Genomic DNA, 22684 nt, shown 5'->3' with positions numbered 1-22684 from the left:
TTTGAGGGCATTTGTAAATTTTATATTGAATTGTCGGGAAGTGATTTAAGGCGTAATATTTATAGTTTTAAATTTTTGTATCATGAAATACGCAATATATATATTTTAGTCTTCTAGCAATTAAGTGGGTAAATAAGTAAAAAATTAAAATGGAAATCAATTCTTATCTTTAATATTAAGTTCATCTTATTATACATTTGCTGTGACTTAAAGGATACCACAGTACTATTTTTATCTACTCTGGTTGGGCATATATTAATGCTATTCTTACCTTTTAACTAAGGTTTTTCTGTTTTTTGTTTTTAAGTATTTGTAGGTTGCTAATTTTTTCTAGTAATGAAAGACACATTTTGAAAATATCCAACAAATTTTGTAGGTTTTTAACATAGTAATATTTAGATAATTGTTGAGCTTATATTATCTTATAGTATCAATGAAAAAAGTATTAATAGTTATAATATTCTACCTGTTAAAGGATTTTAAAAAATATTGAAGCCCTACATCTTTTCCTGAGAGCCTCTTGGGTTTGAAGAAACCAGAGGATTCCATGTCAGCTGACAGGAATACTGACCTGGGCTTAACCTTATTTCCTGCTTTTCTGCACAGAACATTCCAGACTTTTTAAGGGTTTTAGGCAGCATGAGTAACTTTATGAGCTAAATGAACTTTTAAAAATCATGATCCTCAACAAACTGCTCAGTGCCCTTGGTCTAATTTTCATACCTTTGCAAAATCTGCAGGGATTTTGCCTTGTGATGGAATGTAAAATATGGAAGGGAGAAGAAATATTAAGAAGGAGACAGGGCTAACTATGTTCTGGACACAGTGCATAGCACTTTACATTTATTCTTGTAAGAATTATAATATCCTAAGAGGTTTCCAGAAGAAGAACCCTGCCCAAGGTTGTAAAGCTAGTAAATCTTAGGGCCAGATCCTAGGTTTGCTTGATTCTGATATCTGTGTTCACAGTATGAAGAGTCAAGCACACTCCTCCATAGAATAATATGATGCTTCCTTTTTCCAAAGGAGTAAATCAAAAGGGCATCCCCCTCTTCCACTCCCATATTTGATATTATCAAATTCTTCTCCAAATTTTGTACTCAGTTTTAGGCAGCTTTATTCAATATAGTTGTAGATATCCTATTTGTAATATAATTTTCCTGAGGTTCTTCCTTACTTTGTTTGCTTCCTCCTCCTCTTCCTCCTTTCTGCCATCAAATATTTATTGCACGTATATGCAAAGTTCTGTATTAGGTGATAGAGACAGACCAATGAGAAAGACTGTTCTTCACCTTTAAGGAAGTTCTATTCTCATTTGGAAGAAAGAGTGAACAGAATATACAATTGATATTTTAATTATAACTAGTCAGTTCTTTAATGCTGCTTCTTAATGTCAATCTTCTGAAGACATCTTCATGGAAAACCATAAAGGACTTGGTAATTTTCTCTAAATTCAGCTGTAGTAGACTCTTGATCAATTTTATATGCCAATTTTGTTTTGCCCAATTAATATTCTGTTAAAGAGAGTGTATGTTTTATACTTTTTTACACTTTATACATTTTTATACTTAATAAAATACATTTTTATAATTTTTATATGTAGTAATTATTTGCTACATTAAAATGGAAAGAACCCAAAGAACTCTTCAGTACCTTTTATTATAAAGAGATATATATATATATACACACACACACACACTTTTAGGTAACTGTATTAAGAAACCTATTCTAACATTTACAGGAGGACAGGCCTTTTTGTTTTGAGATGGAGTCTCACTCTGTTGCCCAGGCTGGAGTGCAGTGGCATGATCTTGGCTTACTGCAAGCTCCATCTCCTGGGTTCACACCATTCTCCTGCCTCAACCTCCCAAGTAGCTGAGACTACAGGCGCCCGCCTCCACACCCAGCTAATTTTGTTTTTGTATTTTTAGTAGAAACAGGGTTTCACCGTGTTAGCCAGGATGTTCTCCATCTCCTGACCTCATGATCCGCTCGCCTTGGCCTCCCATAGTGCTGGGATTACAGTTGTGAGCCACTGCGCCCGGCCCAGGGCTTTCTATGTTGTCTTTAAAAATGAGGTAGTTCACTTGAGAGTATATGACCTGATTCAGTGTAACTGAATGCTTCATGAAGTGAGGTGTGCTTTATAATGAAAGTCTTATAGTATAGGCACAATTCCTTACTGTTGAAATTTTCATTGTATTTGGTAAAAGTTCTTCCCTATGTTTCACAGGCTGGTTTGAACCTTGTTTGCAAGGAATATACTATCTTATCTAATACATTTTTCTTACCTTTTGGCTGGAAGTTTTAGCTAAGGCACAGTCAGAAAACTCTTTAAATGCAAGATTATTCCAAGACTAAGTAATGACTTTGAACATTCTTATAGCATTAGTAAATCCTGCTTTTGTATTTGCTTTTGCTTTGATATGGTTGAATATATATATTTAAATACATATTTATATATTGGAATGCGTAGCCCATTTATTAATAATATATTTTTATTTATGTGAAACAATGCAGACTACATGTACAGAGAGAGTCTCCTTAAACATTTCTAATACATTTAAGCAAATATAAAAGTCAGTTGTATATTGGTATGGAGACAGTTCCTGATTCTCAAGACTAGCTATCAGGGTTCTGAGCAGTAACCTTAGTTAGGTTCTAGTTCTGTATTTCAGTGTTGACATGTCAAAAGGAATTGGTACTGGTGATTTCCAAATTTTTTGAGTCAATGACTATAGTGGAATTTTCAGCCTAATTCCAATAATAAATGTTTTGCCTTTTAGTTCAAATGAAAAGAGCATTATTGCTATCGAACCAATTCTTTTATGCACCAATCGGTGCCCTAAAAAGTTCATCATTTTATAATGTGACTACAGATTTGTTCTATATCAAAGCTCTTCTGTATTAGTACCAACCTTCATTCTAGGAAGCAATTTAGGTATTTCTAGAAGAGGTGTAACCTTTTGAATCTGAACTTGACCCTTGTGGTGAGCTTGATTTTTCTGTCTAATATACTGCTTTTAGAAAAGCAATTTTTCTTTCCTGGCTTTTGCAACTCCTTGCACATAGCAGGTACTCAATAAATATTTATTGAATGAAATTGAATTTGACCTGCTTAGAAGTCATAGTCCTGATGTAGGGTTATTCATTTTTGGCAGAAGCTGTCATAAATCACAGGGTTTAATAGTAATCCAACTGATGAACTGTGCACTCAGCGGCATACAGTAGTTCAGCATTGTATATTGCACTTTCCCAAGTGCAAATTTAGACAACAATTTAGCCTACAGGGCCTTGATGAGCTGACTCTGGCCTATTTCACATCTCTCATACTAGTCACTCACAGCCTTCCTTCCTATGCTCCGACCTTTTAGAATAACTGCATTTACTCCTCTCTTAACATGCTTGCTCTCTGGTGTCTCTTAAACCTTTGCACACTCTTTTGCCTAGAATACTCCTTTTGACAGAGTTAAGTGTGTGTTTCCTGATAGTCTTATGTGGAAATGAGTGAGCTGCTGCTTTTCTCCTGTAGCAGTTTGTGCTTGCCTCCATCATAGCACTAAATTCTCCTGTAATTCTTTTCCTAAGCCACCAGTCTTTCCCACTAGACAGCTGCTTGAGGGCAGGTGTGTGATTTATTACTTTCTCTGTTCCCTAGAGCCTGAAACAATGCCTGCCACATAAATGTTTGTTGAATTAACAAATGGGTCCTGAACTTTATGTAAATTTGCAAATGGAATAAAATTAAAATGTAAATGAGTTTAGCAGGGATCATTAATTATATGCCTAATTTTAATTAAATTGTGATATAGTTAGAAAGATCAGCCCGAGATTCAGAAGATGCAAGCTCTTGTATTGGATTAATGATATTTTAATGGTCCCTTAATCTTTCTAGTTCTTAGTTTTTTTTTAAAATCTGGAAATGAATGGATTGGATGGAATCTTTACTAAGATCCCTTAGAGCAAGAATTACATTGCTCTTAAGTTAATTACAGAGAACTACGTCTCTTCTGCCAGACTCTTTGCATCTCTTTGAATCAGGAAGTATGTTCTAGTCATCTATAATTTCCTAGCACTAAGCTCAGTACCTGGCATATAGTAGTTCAAACAATTTCCACCTGATAAAGCGATAAATTCCCACATGGAATTACAGTTTTAAATAAAGCAAATGAGAAAAAAGTTCAGATAAAGAATAGTGAGTTAAATATTTGTAAAATGTAAACGTTTCTGTGGAAGAATATTTATGTGGAATGTCTGAAAAAAAAAAAATACCTGACAGAAATTTTGTATTTATCAGTTAAAAAGTTCCCTAATAGAGGAAATGAATTTGAAGCTGCCTGGTCCCCAGACTACAAGAAAATAATGTATCAGTCTGTGTCATGTTGCACCAAGTTTTATGTTGCTGAAATTAAACTATGCCTGCTGTAGAATGTTGCTGGCAATATTCTTGGTATTTATGTATACTTGTGATAGTATTTTTGGTTTAAATAATTTAAAAACCATATTCTTTTTCAAGCATTAAATAATTGACATATTTGGGACTTAATCTTTAGGGCAGAATGAACTCTGATTATACTAATGTATCGTGTGTTAAAAGGGGGGTAAAAAAGCTCTGTCAGCCCTTTTCACTATACTTTTGTAAAGATTTGCTATTATTTAGTAAATGAGATGCCATTCTACATTTTCAAGGACTTTCTAGGAGATTAAAATAATATTATTACTTTTAAACTAAGCCTGTACCTTTGGGTTATTAATTTGAATACTTGATACTTCAGAGTTCAATTGTAAAAGTAAAGGAAAAATACAGTCAAACTATTTGTGTAAAAAAATAGCAGTCAACCAATCCATTAGTTTGTTGGTTATATACTCAACAATTCTGCTTTAAGGCATTGTTTACAAAGAGGAAGAATATATGATCATGCCCTGGGTTAATGTGAAAAATATTATCTTAAATTAGGGCCGATGGTTGGAAATTTGAGCCAGATTTTTCTCCCCGTGTAGTCCCCCTCCAAAAAAAACCCTGATCCCCAATGATTTCTTTTTTTTATTTTTATTTTATTTTTATTTTTATTTTTATTTTTTGAGACGGAGTCTTGCTGTCTTGCCCAGACTGGAGTGCAGTGATGTGATCTCAGCTTACTGCAAGCTCTGCCTCCCAGGTTCAAGTGATTCTCTTGCCTTAGCCTCCTGAGTAGCTGGGATTACAGGTACCTGCTACCACGCCCAGCTAATTTTTGTATTTTTAGTAGAGATGGGGTTTCACCATGTTGGCCAGGCTGGTCTTGAACTCTTGACCTCATGATCTGCCTGCCTCGGCCTCCCAAAGTGCTGGGATTACAGGTGTGAGCCTCTGCGCCCGGTCAGTTTCTTTAAGAAAGTGTGATAGTGCGTATAAGAGTACTTTTTAAATTTGTTGGTTCCTTGGTTTATTGTGTTTGTTAGGCTTGAAGTTGTTATAGTTCAATTGTTTATTTGTCCCAGGCACTTTTATGGGTGCCCAGGGGCAGATCCATGTTTTATGCCCCCTGAAACTTACCTAATTTGAAAGAATCTTTCTAAATATAAAGAATACGAAAGTACAAACATCAAATTGTGTATGAGAGTGAATTTTCTTCAGAATGAGAAAAATCCACAAAACACTATAATTTTTAAAAAACAGGTATATCTACAAATGATTAGAGAAATAATCTGCACTAGTTTTTGGCTCCGTACATTTTATACTTTGATTCTCTTCCATTGCCACATATACTTCCAGTTTTGGGTGCCATGAAACACATTCAAATTGCCAGATTTGAATTGGATTTCACTGTTCGCATGGTAGGCTAGTCAGCATTTGGGCACTTCAAGTGTTTCTGAAACCATCTTTTAAAAAAATTCTATTACAGATTTAAAAAATATTGTATTTATTTAAGGTGTATAACGTGATGCTTTGATATATATACACATAGTGAAATGGTTACTACATCAAATAAATTAACATATCCTTTACCTTCCATAATTACCTTTTTGTGGTAAGACCATGTAAACTCTGTTCTCTTAGCAAATTTTCTGAATACAGTATTATTAGCTATAGGCCTCATGCTGTACATTAGATCTTTAGTCATCCTACATACCTGCAAATTTGTACTCTTTGACCTTCTTCTCTCCATTTATTCCCCTCCCCATCCCTGGGGCCCACCCACTGTTCTACTCTCTGTTTCTGTTTGTTTAACTCCTTCTTTTAAGATTCTGCATATGAAAGTGAGATCATATATTCTTTCTTTGCCTGTCTTATTTCAGTTTCATTGGGATTGCTGACAGTAATTAAACCATTTTACAGGAGTGACTGTGTGCCTCACATATACCTTTCACCAAACCCAAAGTAAATGTATCTTCAACTCAAATTTCCATTAGCCAGATTCCAAAATCACCCACAGCAACTCCAGTGCCACGCAACAGGAGGCTTTAGCCAATTATGTTTAAGATACTTTACTCATAGGCCAAGTGCGGTGGCTCACATGTGTAATCCCAGCACTTTGGGTGGCTGAGGCAGGTGGATCACGAGGTCATGAGTTCAAGACCAGCCTGACCAAGATGGTGAAACCCCGTCTCTACTAAAAATATAAAAATTAGCCAGGCGCAGTGGCAGGCACCTGTAGTCCCAGCTACTTGGGAGGCTGAGTCAGGAGAATCGCTTGAACCCGGGCTGCAGAGGTTGCAGTGAGCTGAGATCATGCCACTGTACTCCAGCCTGTGTGACAGACTGAGATTCCATCTTAAAAAAATAAATAAATAATATAAGATATTATACTCTTGACAATTTTATATATATATAAAAAAAAATGATGAGGGCCTTAGAAGAGAGCCATGTATCTTTATGATCTTTATGTGAACATTTAACCTTTTTAAAGAGTGCTGTCCCATTACACTACATAATGCTATTGTGCAATTTTCAATGATTTCATTTGAAAGTTATTTGTGTGAAGAGTTCATTATGCCCTTTCTGGAGGGATGAGAATGTGGTAGACTATCTTACTCTTGGCTAAATCACATGAACATGTAGAAGTGAATACATTAGTTGAATTACTACCTTCTCTGGCCGGCAGAAGGTACTTTCAGTTCTGCAGGCAGCCCCGGAACGCCCCAGTGGTTGGGCAGCACCTGTGATGGGATGACTGAACCGTTGTATACCACATGTTTATAGGCGTGGTAGACAGTGTGGGGAGGTGGAAAAGACTGGTTCTGACCTGACACACATTTACTACTTAATAACTCAGGTATTCAAATTGCACCTCTTTGTTTTATTCTCCTCGGGGTTCAGGAACAGTACACCAAAACACTAATTAACAAACTATGAGACAGCACCAGCCGGGAGTTCAATGTAGTAAAATAACATGTAAATGTGAGGCATTGGTTGTCAACAGAAAAGGCCCATTTCCTCATTTTTATTAAAAAAAAGACTATCAGTGATATACAGTGATTAGCATACTGGAGTTCTGTTAACCTGTGCACAGTGAGGTATCTTAGAATTAAAGCTTTAGGGGTTCAAAGTAAGGGTATGATATAGAAAAGATTGAATGTAGGAGGACAGAATAGGACTTATTTATATTATGACAAAAGTGAATATTTGTCAGTTAATAATAAGTTGGAGATGGTAAGTTAAGATCATAATTTATATTATGGAAAATGAAGAAATAGAACATGGTTCTATAATTTTTTAATTTTGCTGTGAAATAAAATATTATGATTTATTTTGTTTTTATCTTTGTTTTTAGGTAAGACTGTGCCAAAATCCCAAACTTCAGTTGAAAAATAGCCCACCATATATACTTGATATTTTGCCTGATACATATCAGCATTTACGACTTATACTGAGTAAATATGATGACAACCAGAAACTTGCCCAACTCAGTGAGAATGAGTACTTTAAAATCTACATTGATAGCCTTATGAAAAAGTCAAAACGGGCAATAAGACTCTTTAAAGAAGGCAAGGAGAGAATGTATGAAGAACAGTCACAGGACAGGTAAGAAGAATATTTCAGATGTTTCGGTGTAAAGGTCATTTACGTTGCTTTTTTCTTAATAGTTAACCTAAACGTCACCATGTAATTGTTTTGGGGTAAATGTGAATCACTTTGTATACAGCCATGTGGTACTTAACTATGGGGATACTTTACGATAAATGCATTTTTAGACAATTTCATTGTTGTGTGGACATCATAGAGTGTACTTACACAAGAGCTAGATGGTATTACCTATTGCACACCTAAGCTATATGGTATAGCCTATTGTTCCTAGGCTGCAAATCTATACAGCATGTTACTGTACTTAATACTGTGGGCAATTGCAACACAATGGTAAGTATTTGTGTGTCTAAATATACCTAAACATAGAAAAGGTATGGTAAAAATACTGTGTAAAAGGCTGGGCGCGGTGGCTTACTCCTGTAATCCCAGCACTTTGGGAGGCTGAGGCGGGTGGATCCCTTGAGGTCGGGAGTTTGAGACCAGCCTGACCAACATGGAGAAACCCCGTCTCTACTGAAAATACAAAATTAGCCCGGTGTGGTCATGCATGCCTATAATCCCAGCTAATCGGGAGGCTGAGGCAGGAGAATAGCTTGAACCTGGGAGGTGAAAGTTGTGGTGAGCTGAGATCGTGCCATTGCACTCCAGCCCGGACAATAAGAGCGAAACTCTATCTCAAAAAAAAAAAAAAGAAAAGAAACTGTATAAAAGATAAAAATGGATAACCTGTATACCATGCGTGGAGCTTGCAGAAATGAAAGTTGCTCTGAAAGTGAGTGAGTGAATGATGGCAAGTTAATGTGAAGGCCTAGGACTGTTACTGTACATTACTGCAGACTTTAGAAACATTGTACACTTAGGCTACACTAAATTTATATAAAAAAAATTTCTCCAATATGAACAGCTTAGTGTCACTTTTAAACTTTATAAACTTTTAATTTTTTTTTTTTTTTTTTACTTTTTGACTCTGGTATTAACAATTAGCTTAACAAAAATATTTTCTTTATTATTCTATAAGCTTTAAAATATTTTAAAAATTAAGTTTTTTTTTTTTTTTCCTACAATTATTATTTCCTGTATAGAACTCATGGTCTGTATAAGGATAATATTTTGAATTCATTGAGGTTTTTTTTTTAGATTAGTGTACAATTGTATTAATGTGAAATGCATACTGATAAAGAATACACATTTTATCTTGCTGAATAAAGAATTTTTTATGAACCAAAAAAAAAAAAATTAACTTTTTAGAAAAGTTTATAAACTTTTTTGTTAAAACTAAGACACACACACACAGTAGCCTAGACCTGCACAGTGTCAGGATCATCAATATTACTGTCTTCCACCTCCACATCTTACTCCTCCGGAAGGTCTTCAGGAGCATTAACATGCATGGAGCTATCATCTGTGATAACAGTGCCTTCAGGAATACCTCCTGAAGGGCCTGCCTGAGGCCGTTTTACTGTTAGATATTTTTTAATAAGTAGAAGGAATACCCTGTAAAATAACATTAAGAAGTATATAGTATAGTAAATGCATCAACCAGTAGTATAGTCACTTATAATGTCATTATCAAGTATTATGTATTATGCATAATTATATGTGCTACGCTTTTATGTGACTGGTGACACAGTAGATTTGTTTACACCAGCATTACCACAAACATGTAATATGTTGCACTATGACCTTGTGGTGACTATGACATCACTAGGTAATAGGAATTTTTCAGTTCCATTATAATCTTACTAAAGCACTAACATAAATATGGTCTGTCATTAACTGAAATGTCCTTGACTGAAATGTCATTACAGGGTTCATGACTGTATTTGCTTTTAACATTAATAGCTTTACGTAAATTTACTCACGATAATAGCTAGTTCATGAGACAGTATTCTCAATGTTTTTTTTTTTTTTTTTTTTTTTTTTTTTTGAGGCGGAGTCTTGCTCTGTCGCCCAGGCTGGAGTGCAGTGGCACTATCTCAGCTCACTGCAAGCTCCGCCTCCTGGGTTCACGCCATTCTCCTGCCTCAGCCTCCCGAGTAGCTGGGACTACAGGCGCCTGCCACCACGCCCGGCTAATTTTTTTTTTTTCGTATTTTTAGTAGAGATGGGGTTTCACCGTGTTAGCCAGGATGGTCTCGATCTCCTGACCTCGTGATCCACCCACCTCGGCCTCCCAAAGTGCTGGGATTACAGGCTTGAGCCACCGCGCCCGGCCCTCAATGTTTTAATAGGCTTTATTTTTAGAGCCATTTTAGGTTTACAAGAAAATTATTCAGAAATTACAGTTCCTATAAATCTCCTCTGCCCAAGTATTTTTTCCTACTCATGTTTTGCATTGGTGTGGTATGTTACAGTTGATAAACTATTGTTGATACATTATTATTAACTAAAGCCTAGAGTTTACATTAGGGTTCGCTTTATGTTTTGCACTGTTCTATGCTCCATAAATGCATAATGTCACGTATCTACCATTACAGTGTTATATAGAATTGTTTCACTCCCCTAAAAATGCCCCGTGATCTACTTTATTGTCTCGCTTCCCCCCTTGAACCCATGGCCACCACTGATCTCTTTACTGTTTACGTAGTTTTGCCTTCTCCACAGTGTTATGTAGTTGGACTCACACAACATGCAACTTTTTCAGATTGACTTTCACCTAACAATTTGCATTTTAGGTTCCTCCGTGCCTTTTCATAACTTGGTAGCTCATTTCTTTATGCCACTGAAGGATACTCCATTGTGTGGTTGTACCACAGTTTGGTTTTTCACTCACACCGTGAACTGCATCTCGGTTGCTTCCATTTTTTGGGTACATGTATAAAGTTGCAATAAATATTTGTATGTAGGTATTCCTGTGGATTTAGGCTTTTAACCCACTTGGGTAAAATACCTAGCAAGATTGCTGGATTTTCAGGGTATGCATAAGTTTAGAAAGAACATAAGAAACTTTCAAGAAAGTTTGTAAGAAACTCCTTGACTGGTTCCAAAGTGGCTCTACCATTTTTCATTCCCACCGGCAACGAATGACAGTTCTCAGTGCTCCACATCCACACCGGAATTTGGTATTGGAGACAAGTGTTGTAAAGACATAGTTTGATTGAATCTGCGGATGTGGTAGATGTGGGTGGGAGATGTAACTTCCATCTGTGTATTTTTACTTAAGTGAGAAACTGAACTGGGCTTTCAAAGACTGAATTGACATCAACCAAATCCTAATTTTATAGCCAGGATTCTTCATTTAGAGATCCTCACTCAAATTTGTTGTTTGGCCATTTTAATGTTAAATTTCAGGATCTATCTTAAACAAAATAAAGAAAATGATAGAGTTTTCCATTTCTGGGCTATTTTAAATATATATGGAATATTCATGATAGTGATAGTTTATTTAGATTTCCAAATTGGAAAATCATTATTAATGAAAATATATAATGTCTGAACATATTAGTTAAATTTTAGTAACCTTAACCTGTCTGTATTTTAGTTTTCTGACATATAGGAAAACCTTTAGGAAACCTCTAAGATTTCTTTCAGGTCAGAAAAACTAGCCCCATTCTGTCTAATAACAGCACAGGGTTGTAAAATAGAAAATTCAGTTATGGAGGTGTGCGGACTCTAAATTTTCTATGAATACTGGCCAAATACCCGTAATAAGTAAAACCATCAAATTCAAACATAAAAAACCCTCTTCCAGTTGTAAAATGGCATAAATAATTATGTTTTTATGATTTTCTCTCTCAATTAGAGATGGACCCAAACATACTCGTAGACGTCTAACCAATTATGTAACTTTGGGCTCATCACTTAATATTCTTGGGCCACAGTTTATTCATCTTGAGGGTGGTGAATCTTTCAATTGCCTTTTAGCATTAATTAATGCTCTAAAATTCTCCAGGAGTAACGAGAAATTTGAGTTGTCACAATGTGACAGAAGTAAGGTAGAGAAATATTATAGTGATTGTTTATTCTTGTAGACTTTTCAAGAACTGCTAACATCTTGGAAAGCCAGATATTTATATTAAAATTTTATTTTTCACATTGTACTTCTGCCATTGACCTAATAAAACTAAGTTCTTTACAAATGTCTTTATAATTCTTTTTTCAAAGTTAGTAGTTTTGAAATTCTTCCTGATCCAGCCAAGTCATCCATTAAATTTTACTCTTTAGGATATCAGGACATTGATAAGGTATATAACTTCTTTGACTAGGATTTTGAGTGGATACAGTGTTTTAATTGGATGTAATCATATATGATGTGGTAAACTTGTATCCCACTTTTACATCTTCTGTGGAAACTTGAAACATTTTCTAACTCAGTAGATGTTTTATAATTTCCATTTGATAATTTTGATAGTTTTGCTTATGTGGAAACATTTCATGGGGGGCATTGAAGTTTGGATTGATCATGTATAGATTCCCATAGATTTTGATAGCTCTCATAATGCTGACTGTTCACAATGAGGTCACTCATTCTGTGTATTCTTGCCTACATTTTAAGTGTCCAAGTGAATTTTGTTCACTGTCCTAAATGCAACCCTAAGATAAAATTTATTAGTTTCTATGCTGATATAGCATGTCCTTAATTGGATAGTACTCTCATCTTTGTTCTGTTTACTGACAGTGTTCTGTGGCCAGCTGTGTTTATGCAGGATTTACATTTGATAAATGTTTCATAATAATTCATAATAATGTACCATTCTTGGTACACCATAACAGGCATATAAATTTTCTAACTGGGTTTCTTTTTCTAGTAATATATTTGGACACATTCATTTCTAGGTTCCCATAGTATTCCAAATGCAAACTGAGTCTAAAATGTGCCATTGCACATGGAGCTCTGAAGCATTTTGCTCTACAGAACATAGAAGAGTCTTCTTAGCGTGTTTTCATGTACAGAGTGGCCTCATTGTGAATAATCAGTATTATGAGTTCTATCAATCTATGAAAATCTATACATTACCAATCAAAACTTAAAAGTCTCCTATGAAATGTTTCTACATAAGCAAAACAATCAAAGGTAGTTAGGCAACAAAGTTAGTAGAATGACTCCACCTAATAGGTATGACAACGCTCATTACTGGGAATATTATAAATTCACTAAAGAATCGTTTCTTTGATTCTGTAAGTAGCTCACTAGGGACATTACTATAATTGCACAAAAAAATGGAGGACAGTAATATTAGAAACAGTAATTTGGAGTTAATTGACTTAATCAGTATTACCTCATGTGATTCTGCCCACTTTATTGAAGAAATAGTGCTGGATGAGTACATGAATCAAAATGCGTTTTTTTTTTTGTTTTTGTTTTTGAGATGAAGTCTTGCTCATCACCCAGGCTGGAGTACAGTGGCAGGATCTTGGCTCACTGCAAGCTCCGCCTCCCGGGTTCACGCCATTCTCCCATCTCAGCCTCCCGAGTAGCTGGGACTACAGGCGCCCACCACCATGCCTGGCTAATTTTTTGTATTTTTAGCAGAGACAGGGTTTCACCATGTTAGCCAGGATGGTCTCGATCTCCTGACCTCGTGATCCACCCGCCTTGGCCTCCCAGAGTGCTGGGATCACAGGCGTGAGCCACTGTACCTGGCCCAAAATGCGTATTTTAATGTTCCTGCACCTCTGTTGTGTCAACAATAAATGTGGAATTACTATAAATATAAGGGGAGATGAGAAAAAGTTTAGGTGTCGGTTCTGAACTGATTGCTTTTTAAAATTTTGATTGATTGATAATGATGAATGAGTAGCCTGAATTTTAAAGCAATTTTATATAAATGTAATAAATAGAAAAATAAATAAATAAGTAAGTGGCATTCAATACATTTCCTGGTTACTTAGGTCCTGTGTAGGAGAGAGGTAGAAATTATAGTTACGTAATTGTATATGCTACTGAAATAGATATTTAGGGCACAGTGAAAGTCTTTTGCCTTGAGAGTAGATAATGATTTCTAGTAGAGAAAAGGCATGAAGAGGCTGCATGCCTCCCCCGACGGATACAGTAAACCTCCATCTTTTATATCTTTTTTCCCAAATTGTTACTGTTGCTGGTGTTCTTTTGTTTTGTTTTGTTCTTTTTCTTTCTTTCTCTTTTCCTGCAAACAGCTCAATGTCACACTGAGTTGGTGCTCCTCCAGCCGGGTGTCTAAACCATTCTGAGCTGACATTTCTGGGAAGAGTAATTCAGTGATTTCTGGCAAGCATAAAGCTTGCATGTGTATGTGTGTATATGTGTAGAGAGAGGGTAAAGAACATGTGGAGAAGTCTGTAGTTTGAAGCCCAGAGAAAAGGAGAAACTTTAAGTATCATGTTACTTAAAGTTTTAGTGGCACAAGTAAAAATGGCAATTGTCATTGCTAACAAATGTGTAATTGACAGGAGGCACTTCTGTGATTTGACTGGCAGTTTCATCAGTTAACCGTTTTAATAGTAAAATTTGTTTCATCTGAAAAGTATGTATTAATCAGCTGCTCTGCAAGGTCTGGTGTTGGCCACTGTGTTTTTTAAAACGCTCAGAGATGATGGCTGAAGGATACTGAGATTTTCCGTATTTTTGAACTGCTTGAGTGAGCTGGGGTGCTACAACCCATTTTCCCTTCCTACACACTGCTAGACAGCCAAAAAGTCAACTAAGGTGGAAAAAATAGCTCTGCCTTTGATAGACTGTGAATAAAATAAAGATTAACAAAAGCTCTGGCCAGAGAGGAAAACGTAGGTGTTGCCTTAACATTCACATTAACATTAACATTAATGTCATTTCAGAGCCCTTGAACTATGCCTTATAAACCAGTGTTGTAGAAAAAATAAATGACAAAATGGGGTGCGTGTGTGTGTGTGGTGGAGGGTTACATGTTTTGTAGTTTAAAAAAGTATTTGACATAGAGAAATTAGCTCTAGAAGAAGCTAGCCTTTATTTAAAATCAGGCAGAAATATTTTTCTCCATTGACCATTTGGCTAAACAAAGAATAACTTGTAATCTGCTCCATTGATAAAGTGCCTTTCCCCTGAAAGAACTACAGATCACTATGCCTGCTGTTTCTAATTGTGTTGGTTATTTACAAGATAGTGTACCGAAAAACGTTTTGCAACTGGTTCATTGAAGATACATAGTTAAAAGTTGAATCAAAAACAACAGCAACCACAAAAATAACAAGAGCAAGGACAAAACAAAAGCTGCAAACAAACCTACTTTCTTTCCTTATATTACTGTGTGACATCATTGCTTTGAGTAAAGAATAAAGTAGTAGTAATTTAAATGCTTAAATTTATATTTATACAAATGTTGATAGCGTGGTCATTGAAATAGGTTTGCAAGTTTTCATAGGTTTTCAGTTCACCATATAAAGAGACTGATCCGTATGTGTAATCTGTGTTTTAAGTGGTAGTTTTAATAATTACTGGACCTCACAGTTCAATGGGCATGTTTATAATACTACATCAATTACTGCGTTTTCTCATAGTCAGCTCTGTATATTGTGAGAAGAAAATGAAAAAAGTGCTGTTTAGCTAAGTATAGGAATGTGGAGCCAGGAAATCTCATGCTCTGATGCCGTTTCTGCTCCCAGTGTTCTTTGTAACTTTGGCTTCATGACTCCAATCTACATTTTTGAGTTATTAAATTATTTTCTGGATATTCATAACATTTTCACCTCAGACATTTCAATATCATAAATGAAAATTAAATTGTTTCAGACTAAATGCTACTGTTGGCTACCTCAGTCTGTTAATTTTTCAACTTTAGTAGTAGTTTCTGGTAAAAATATTGTTTTCGTTATTGTAATTATTTGTAAGAGAACTAATCTTAAGAAGGTTTGTCTTTTATAAGTAAATTATACTATATTGGATATCTTTCTGTGAAATATGTAATGATACATGAAAGGGAATGGCTTATATTCATCATTAAAAATAATTTTACATTTAAAACATTAACCTAGTTTTTCTGTTACTCCTTTTTTTGTTTACTAATGGTGAAAATTGCAATTAGTTTGAATTTGATGAGGACAAAGGTCAAATTGCAAGTAGAAAATATTTCTAAATAAATATATTTCTAAATAAATCAAAATAGGCAACTAATTTCTTTTGAACACAAGTATTTTGATATAAACATATACTTTTACTCATTTTTTTCTATATTTGTTTGCGTTCAAGGCATTTTTTTCCTTTTAAATGGGAAACTAGAGGAATGAAAATATGAATTTTTGATACTTCAAAATAGTAATTTTTAACTTGGATTCAGAAGACAAATAGTAATCAATCTCTTATGTAGAAGTATGTCTGCCAGATAGGAAGTAGAATTTGCTTTAGAAAGCTTGAAAAATCTTCTGAGATTGATTTATTGTAAATAAATAAAAAGTTCATTTTATCTTGATGAGAATGTTTTTATGCATATTTCAAGCATCTGAGTGATGTGAACAGACTTTTCTAAAGTTTAGAAATCAAGGGGCTCATTTCTTTAACACACCATGAAAGTAGAGGCCACAAGAAAGTTATTTAGACAAATGTTTTCAGAGTTAAACAAAGGGAGTCTGTTAGGGGAGGCAGGTGAGAGCTTGCAGGACCGTTAAGGACTTTATGGCCCTATGTATTTGGCTAACTGCACCGCTGCTGCTTAGCTAGCTGTATACAGTGTAATTTTCTTGTTGATTTTTCAGTGAAAAGTGAAAGTTTTTTTTTTTTTTTTTTAATAGCAGTTTCCTCTCTAGGGTATATTTTACAAAATACAAAAGAAAACAACATTATTCAGATGTAATTAAAATGAATTCCACCATTAGCTTTTTACATTTTAATAAAATGCTTACTTGTAATACATTTATTTGCTATTTATTTCATTTATTTAGTTTTTTTTTTTTTTTTTTTTTAAGCCCCATGTTAATACCATTCAGTCCCCAGTTCCTGGTTTCTTAGTAACTAAAACTTATTGCAAGTATTTTAATTTCTTCTAAATCAGATTATATATTATACACATATGATAGTTGGATATTAAAATTGGGTACTTTTTTCCCCACAGATGAGCGTTTGTTAAATGTTTATATATTCCTGAGAATGATACCAATTTGTTATATATAATAAGCAAACTCACAAGACTGAAGTGAACTTGGCTTTGCAGTGGAATACTTTTCATGTTTTTCAGTCTTAGGTAGCTTATTAAAACTGATGTTTTCCTTTCAGTAAATATCTGATGACATTAAAATTTGATAATTAAAATCCAGAAGCACTCAAGAAAGAATGCCTGCTTTTAGTTTCATAATAACAATACTCCCACAAAGAAAGTTGATGAATGATGTCTTTCAAGTGGCAGAGTTGTTATTTAGTTAGAGAAAGCTGCTTTGGCAGTTTCTTGTAAAACTGAAGTTTGTTTATAAAACAGACAAGCTACAATGATAATCCTATAGCCTGAAGAGTGCTTGGAAACCTAGCCCAAGAAGTGTCTTGTTTTTCAGTGATTTAACAAAGAAGTGGAGTTTCCAAGAATCCAAACAGATTAGCACTCAGTGCTAATTGGGTAGGGTGTAAAATAGTATTCATGTCTGATTGTTTTGATGTAAAGTACTTCATAACCATTCAGTTTTCTAAATCTTTTTTTAATGTTAATCTTTTTTCTCTTCCAATTTATTGTTTGTGCATGAGTTTTTGTTTGACTATACAAGTATACATCAGTGGTTCATAGATGTGCTGTAAACAGCAAGACACACATGAGATCATTACAAAAAGCGCCTTTTAGAGATTAAAATAATAGAGATTGAGGCACTGTTGTTCATTGGAAGCACTGAAGAACAAATTAAACTGAAAGGTAATTTAGACATCCTATTGAAATGCATTACTTTGAACATCTGACCATGTGATTATAATATACCACTTTCACATATAATCACAAATGTGTGACTGTATTCGTTTCTTTGGGCTGCCGTAACGAAGTACCACATACTGGGTGGCTTAAACAATAGAAAGTTATTCTCTTACATTTCTGGAGGCAAGAAATATGAAATCAGGGTGTCAGCCAGCAGGGCATTGCCCCCTCAGAACCCTCTAGAACAGGTAATTTCTATGTCTGTCTCAGTTTCTGGTAGCTCCAGGCATTCCTTAGCTTATGGCAGTGTAAGTCTGTTCTCTCCTCTGTCATCACACAGTGTTCTCTGTGTATGTACATCTGTGTCCAAATTTCCCTCTTATAAAAATACCAGTGATTTTGGATCAGGGCCTGCCCTTGTGACCCCATCTTGACTTCATTACAGCTGCAAAGACGCTGTTTTGAAACAAGGTCATATTGACAGGTAGGATTGAGGTTAGAATTTAAACATATCTTTTTAGGGGACACCGTTCAATCCCTAACAGTGACCAAATATGGCAGTGTACATTTATACTAAGAAGGGGAAGAAAGTTGAAACTCATTAGAACATGTCATGGAAGTTTGAAAAACTTAGATTAATAGAATATAATACCAAACAAAATTACTTATAATTATTTTTTATAAAGGTCTGTAGCTCAAATAAGATTTTTTCAGGTGTGTAATGCATGGTTAATTTATTTATGCATTACTTTTTGTAAGTATTATTGGAAAACATGGTGTATTCTGCATTTACCAATAATACATTTTTATATTTATTGATATAATTGAATTTGTAAGTACCTTTTTATAACATTCTTACTGATTTTAATGTATAAAATGCCATCTCTCTTTAGAAGTTATTAATAATACAAATATGTAGATTTAATTTACATTTATAATATTAATAGCCCTAGTTATTTCTTAACAATCCCTGTTTAATTTTGTGATAATCTCTGAAAGATGAATTAGAATAGTTAATTATAACTTATTAAATCTGTTTTTAAAGTTTTCTTTATTACACATAGAAAAGAAATAATTGGGAAGTGTTTTCCATGTTGGTGGCAAAGAGAAGGCGACACCACATTCATTTTGTCTTTAGTATTAAAATATGAAGTATTAAACATGATTTCAATTCAAATTTTAGGAAATCAATTTGAGGATTTTAGTTTAAACAAGAGTAAATGATTGTTTCCGAAAGTGGCATGTTGAATGGTTTAAACCATGGGTCAGCAAACTGTACAGAGCCAGATAGTAAATTTTTTAGACTTTGCCAGATGGTCTCTGGCAATTAGTCAGCTTTGCCTCTGTACTGGGAAAGCAGACATAGACAGTCTGTAAATTAATTGGCATGGCTATATTTTAACGAAAATTTATTTACAAAAATGAGCCAGACCAAACTGGACCATTGGGTGGTCCTTCACCAACCCTTGGCTTAAAGTACCAATCTAATTTTTGGAGAGTAAAATTTTAAAACTATTTTATCCACACCGATCCATCATATAAGTTGCATTATATATAAGTTTCATCAACACAGACTGAGTATATAAGTTGGCTAAAAGTAACAATACCCATTTAACAATACAATTCTGTCAGAGATCCAGGCTCTTTCTGGCTGATTGTAATTCCTTTCCTTAGCATGTTGCATTTTATCTTCATTCTGTTTCCTTCACAGTTGTAGAATTCCTGCTGCAGCTTATTATCTTTTAAGGATACAAGGCAGGAAAGGAGAAGGGCAGCACCACACGTGTCTGTCTTCTTATCTTGGATTGAAAAGCTGCCACAGTACCTTTCCACCTACTTGCTTCCTCTATCTGATTCTCTTCCATATTATTTAGGCCACTGGGTCACTCCACGTTACAAAGGTAGTGGTATATTGAAACTTTGATATTTCAGCCTCCATAGCAAAGAAAGGCAAGAGGGAAAGGGTGTTTACTCATTCAGTCTGAATTGTCAAAAGAGATAGTCAGATATCCACAGACACTGTTTATTTAAACATGGTATAACTTGCCTTTAAGGCATATTTCTTTAAAAATATATTGTCAAGAACTATGAAGAGCCTGAAGCTACTTTGCCATACTTTCAGTGCTAGCAGAAGACAGGAGAATATTTGGTCAGGAAAAATGAACCGTTCATTAGTCACAGAGGGACAGCATTAGGCAAGGTGTCATCATTTGTGGCAGGTCACCAACCCTCAGTTTCTACAGGACAGTATAAAGGGCAGGAGACACCTGTATGTGCGGTGGCTGGCATTGCAGATGAACCCCAAGCCTGAGGACCCTGAATCTTTTATAATGGACAGTAAACCTGCCTGACCCTTTCCCTGGAAGGAGACATTATCTTTGTTGAACTAGACTGCAAACCTCTTTTTTTTTTTTCCAGAGGAAAACACTGTCCCTATTATCTAAGGCTGTTTGCTACACAAATGTTCCTGAAAGGATAATTTGAAAGGCTGTCAGTATCTGGTTGCAAGACATGAACAAATGTGAGAGACCTATAGATACTTCTCCCCAAAATATTTATGTTCTGTTCATTCTTAAAAACCATAATTGTATCTCATGTTCTCAGTTTTGAATACTACTTAAGAGTAAGGATATTGATTCTTTTTTGGATTATTGGTAAGCTTAAAATCTTGGGTTCTGCCATTTTAATATATATATAATAAACTATGTATTTGACATATCGAATATGTATATTAGAAATCTCACATATATATGAAATAATGTGATCTCCAGAACAACTGTGGAAACTTTGTGGTGTAAACATTTTTCAGTCCTTTTTGTTGTAGTTGTTTTTTTTTTTTTTTTTTTTTTTTGAGACGGAGTCTTGCTCTGTCACCCAGGCTAGAGTGCAGGGGTGCAAACTGGCTCACTGCAAGCTTCGCCTCGTGGGTTCACGCCGTTCTGTGCCTCAGTCTCCTGAGTAGCTGGGACTACAGGCACCCACCATCACGCCCAGCTAGTGTTTTTTTTAGTAGAGATGGGGTTTCACCGTGTTAGCCAGGATGGTCTTGATCTGACCTCATGATCTGCCTGCCTCAGCCTCCCAATGTGCTGGGATTACAAGCGTGAGCCACCGCGCCTGGCCTTTTTTTTTTTTTTTTTTTTTTTTTGAGATGAAGTCTTGCTCTGTTGCCCAGGTTGGACTGCAGTGGCACAATCTCGGCTCACTGCAACCTCCGCCTCCCAGGTTCAAGCGATTCTCCTGCCTCAGCCTCCCAAGTAGCTGGGACTACGGGTACATGTCACCATGCCCAGCTAATGTTTTTTGTATTTTTGTAGAGACAGGGTTTCACCATGTTGGCCTTATTGGTCTGGAACTCCTGACCTCAGGTGATCTGCCCACCTTGGCCTCCCAAAGTGCTGGGCTTACAGGCATGAGCCACCGCGCTCAGCCTACATTTTTTATTCTTGTTTGCATTCTAGAAAAAAAAAACTTTAATAATTAAAGAAGAAACAATTTTAAAAAGACTGTTTCATTTCAAGCTCATTATCCTTTAGAAAGAGAAGAGGATTCTGTTTTCTTTTTTTTCCTTGAGTAATATACTTCATTCGCTTTTCAACTTTGACTACTATAATTTTAGGTTTAGACCCAAATAATTGATTTCAGTAGGTAAGGAAGGTTGAAATTATGTGATATAAGGATGATATTATTTATCTTTGTTATCAGTATCTAAACCTCAGAGATGAGCACCAGGTAGTCCAATTCCATTTTCCTGTGTGAAGAAGCTAAATAGACTGGTGGTTACATGACTTGACACACTGGGGTGTGCATATAATATTCATGTGTGATACATTTCTAAATGAAGTCTCATTACCAGTTAGCATGTCTGAGCCTGCAGCTGTTGGCATATGAAGGGTATCAGAATTGTAATGCCTTTTTCAACTTTGTTTCAGGAGGACTCATTTGGACAATTAGCACATTTTATGGTTGTGAAAATGAACTGTTGTTTTTTCTCTTCATTAAACCAGAATTAATATTGTATGTCATCTGGTCAGTCGATGTAACTTTTTTTTTTCCTAACAAGATGATTGTATTCGTTAGTTAAATTTAGAAAGACTGTTTAAAGCTTTATTTTTCAAGCATACCTTTTTCTGTATCTCTTTCTTTCTCACTCTGTTTGTGTATATACATGTGTGAAATATTGCTTGTAACTTTTTAAGCATTTAATTTTTCTCGATGGGCACAGATTTTTAAAAAGGAAGTAAGAAAGATTACCTAGTTTTTTTCTGAACTATATTAATGATAAAGCATCTCAGCTCATTTTACAGATGCTGAAAACACTTCACGTTTTGTTCTGAAGGTTTTTGTAGGGCATATTGATTTTCTATGGTTGTACAATATGTGGAGCTGTCAATTTTATTCTTTTTCCAGAGATTTCAGAAAATTTTAATTTAACTGAAGATTTCCATACTGGTCAGCTGGGTCTCATTTATCTGATTAAAATAGGTTTGCATGGGTACAAGTCCTAAAGCAAATTCTCCTTACCAAATTTTGTGTGAAGTTTTTCCTTTTTAATACTAATTTTAGTTTGTTCTCATTGCAATTGCATATGTAAAAAATATGTTTTGATAAAACAACTGAAACTTTGAAGTTAATAATTTATCACAATACTTTTTTCCCCATTATATCAACACTTGGTAAACTACAGATTGTGAGCCTAATCCAGGTTGTATTTCCTTCTTTGAGTAAATTTTCAATGACAGAGCCATGCTCATTAATTTACTTACTGTCTGTGGCTACAATGGCAGAGGTAAGTAGTTCCATAGAGACTATCTGGCCTGCAGAGCTCAAAACTTTTGCTCTCTGGGCTCTTATTGAAAATGTTTGCTGACTCCTGCATTACTGATACCATTTTCAT

The 22684-nt window shown here is 35.1% G+C and overlaps 1 protein-coding gene across 12 annotated transcripts in view; it reads left to right on the top strand.

The window, feature by feature from the left end:
• The window catches only part of CBLB (Cbl proto-oncogene B), a 214594-nt gene that overhangs the window by 7741 nt on the left and 184169 nt on the right, over nt 1-22684 (top strand). For all 12 annotated transcript variants that reach the window (XM_038003260.2, XM_038003262.2, XM_038003261.2 and 9 more), the window contains exon 3: nt 7755-8005. Coding sequence is in view for 9 of the 12 variants with exons in the window: in XM_038003257.2 (XP_037859185.1) it covers nt 7755-8005 (251 nt within the window). In the remaining 3 variants the exon portion in view is untranslated. The remainder of the gene's footprint in view (nt 1-7754; nt 8006-22684) is intronic.

This window comes from Chlorocebus sabaeus, chromosome 22, assembly GCF_047675955.1.
Source record: "Chlorocebus sabaeus isolate Y175 chromosome 22, mChlSab1.0.hap1, whole genome shotgun sequence".
NCBI lineage: Eukaryota > Metazoa > Chordata > Mammalia > Primates > Cercopithecidae > Chlorocebus > Chlorocebus sabaeus.
This window is presented reverse-complemented; position numbering and strand designations above follow the sequence as displayed.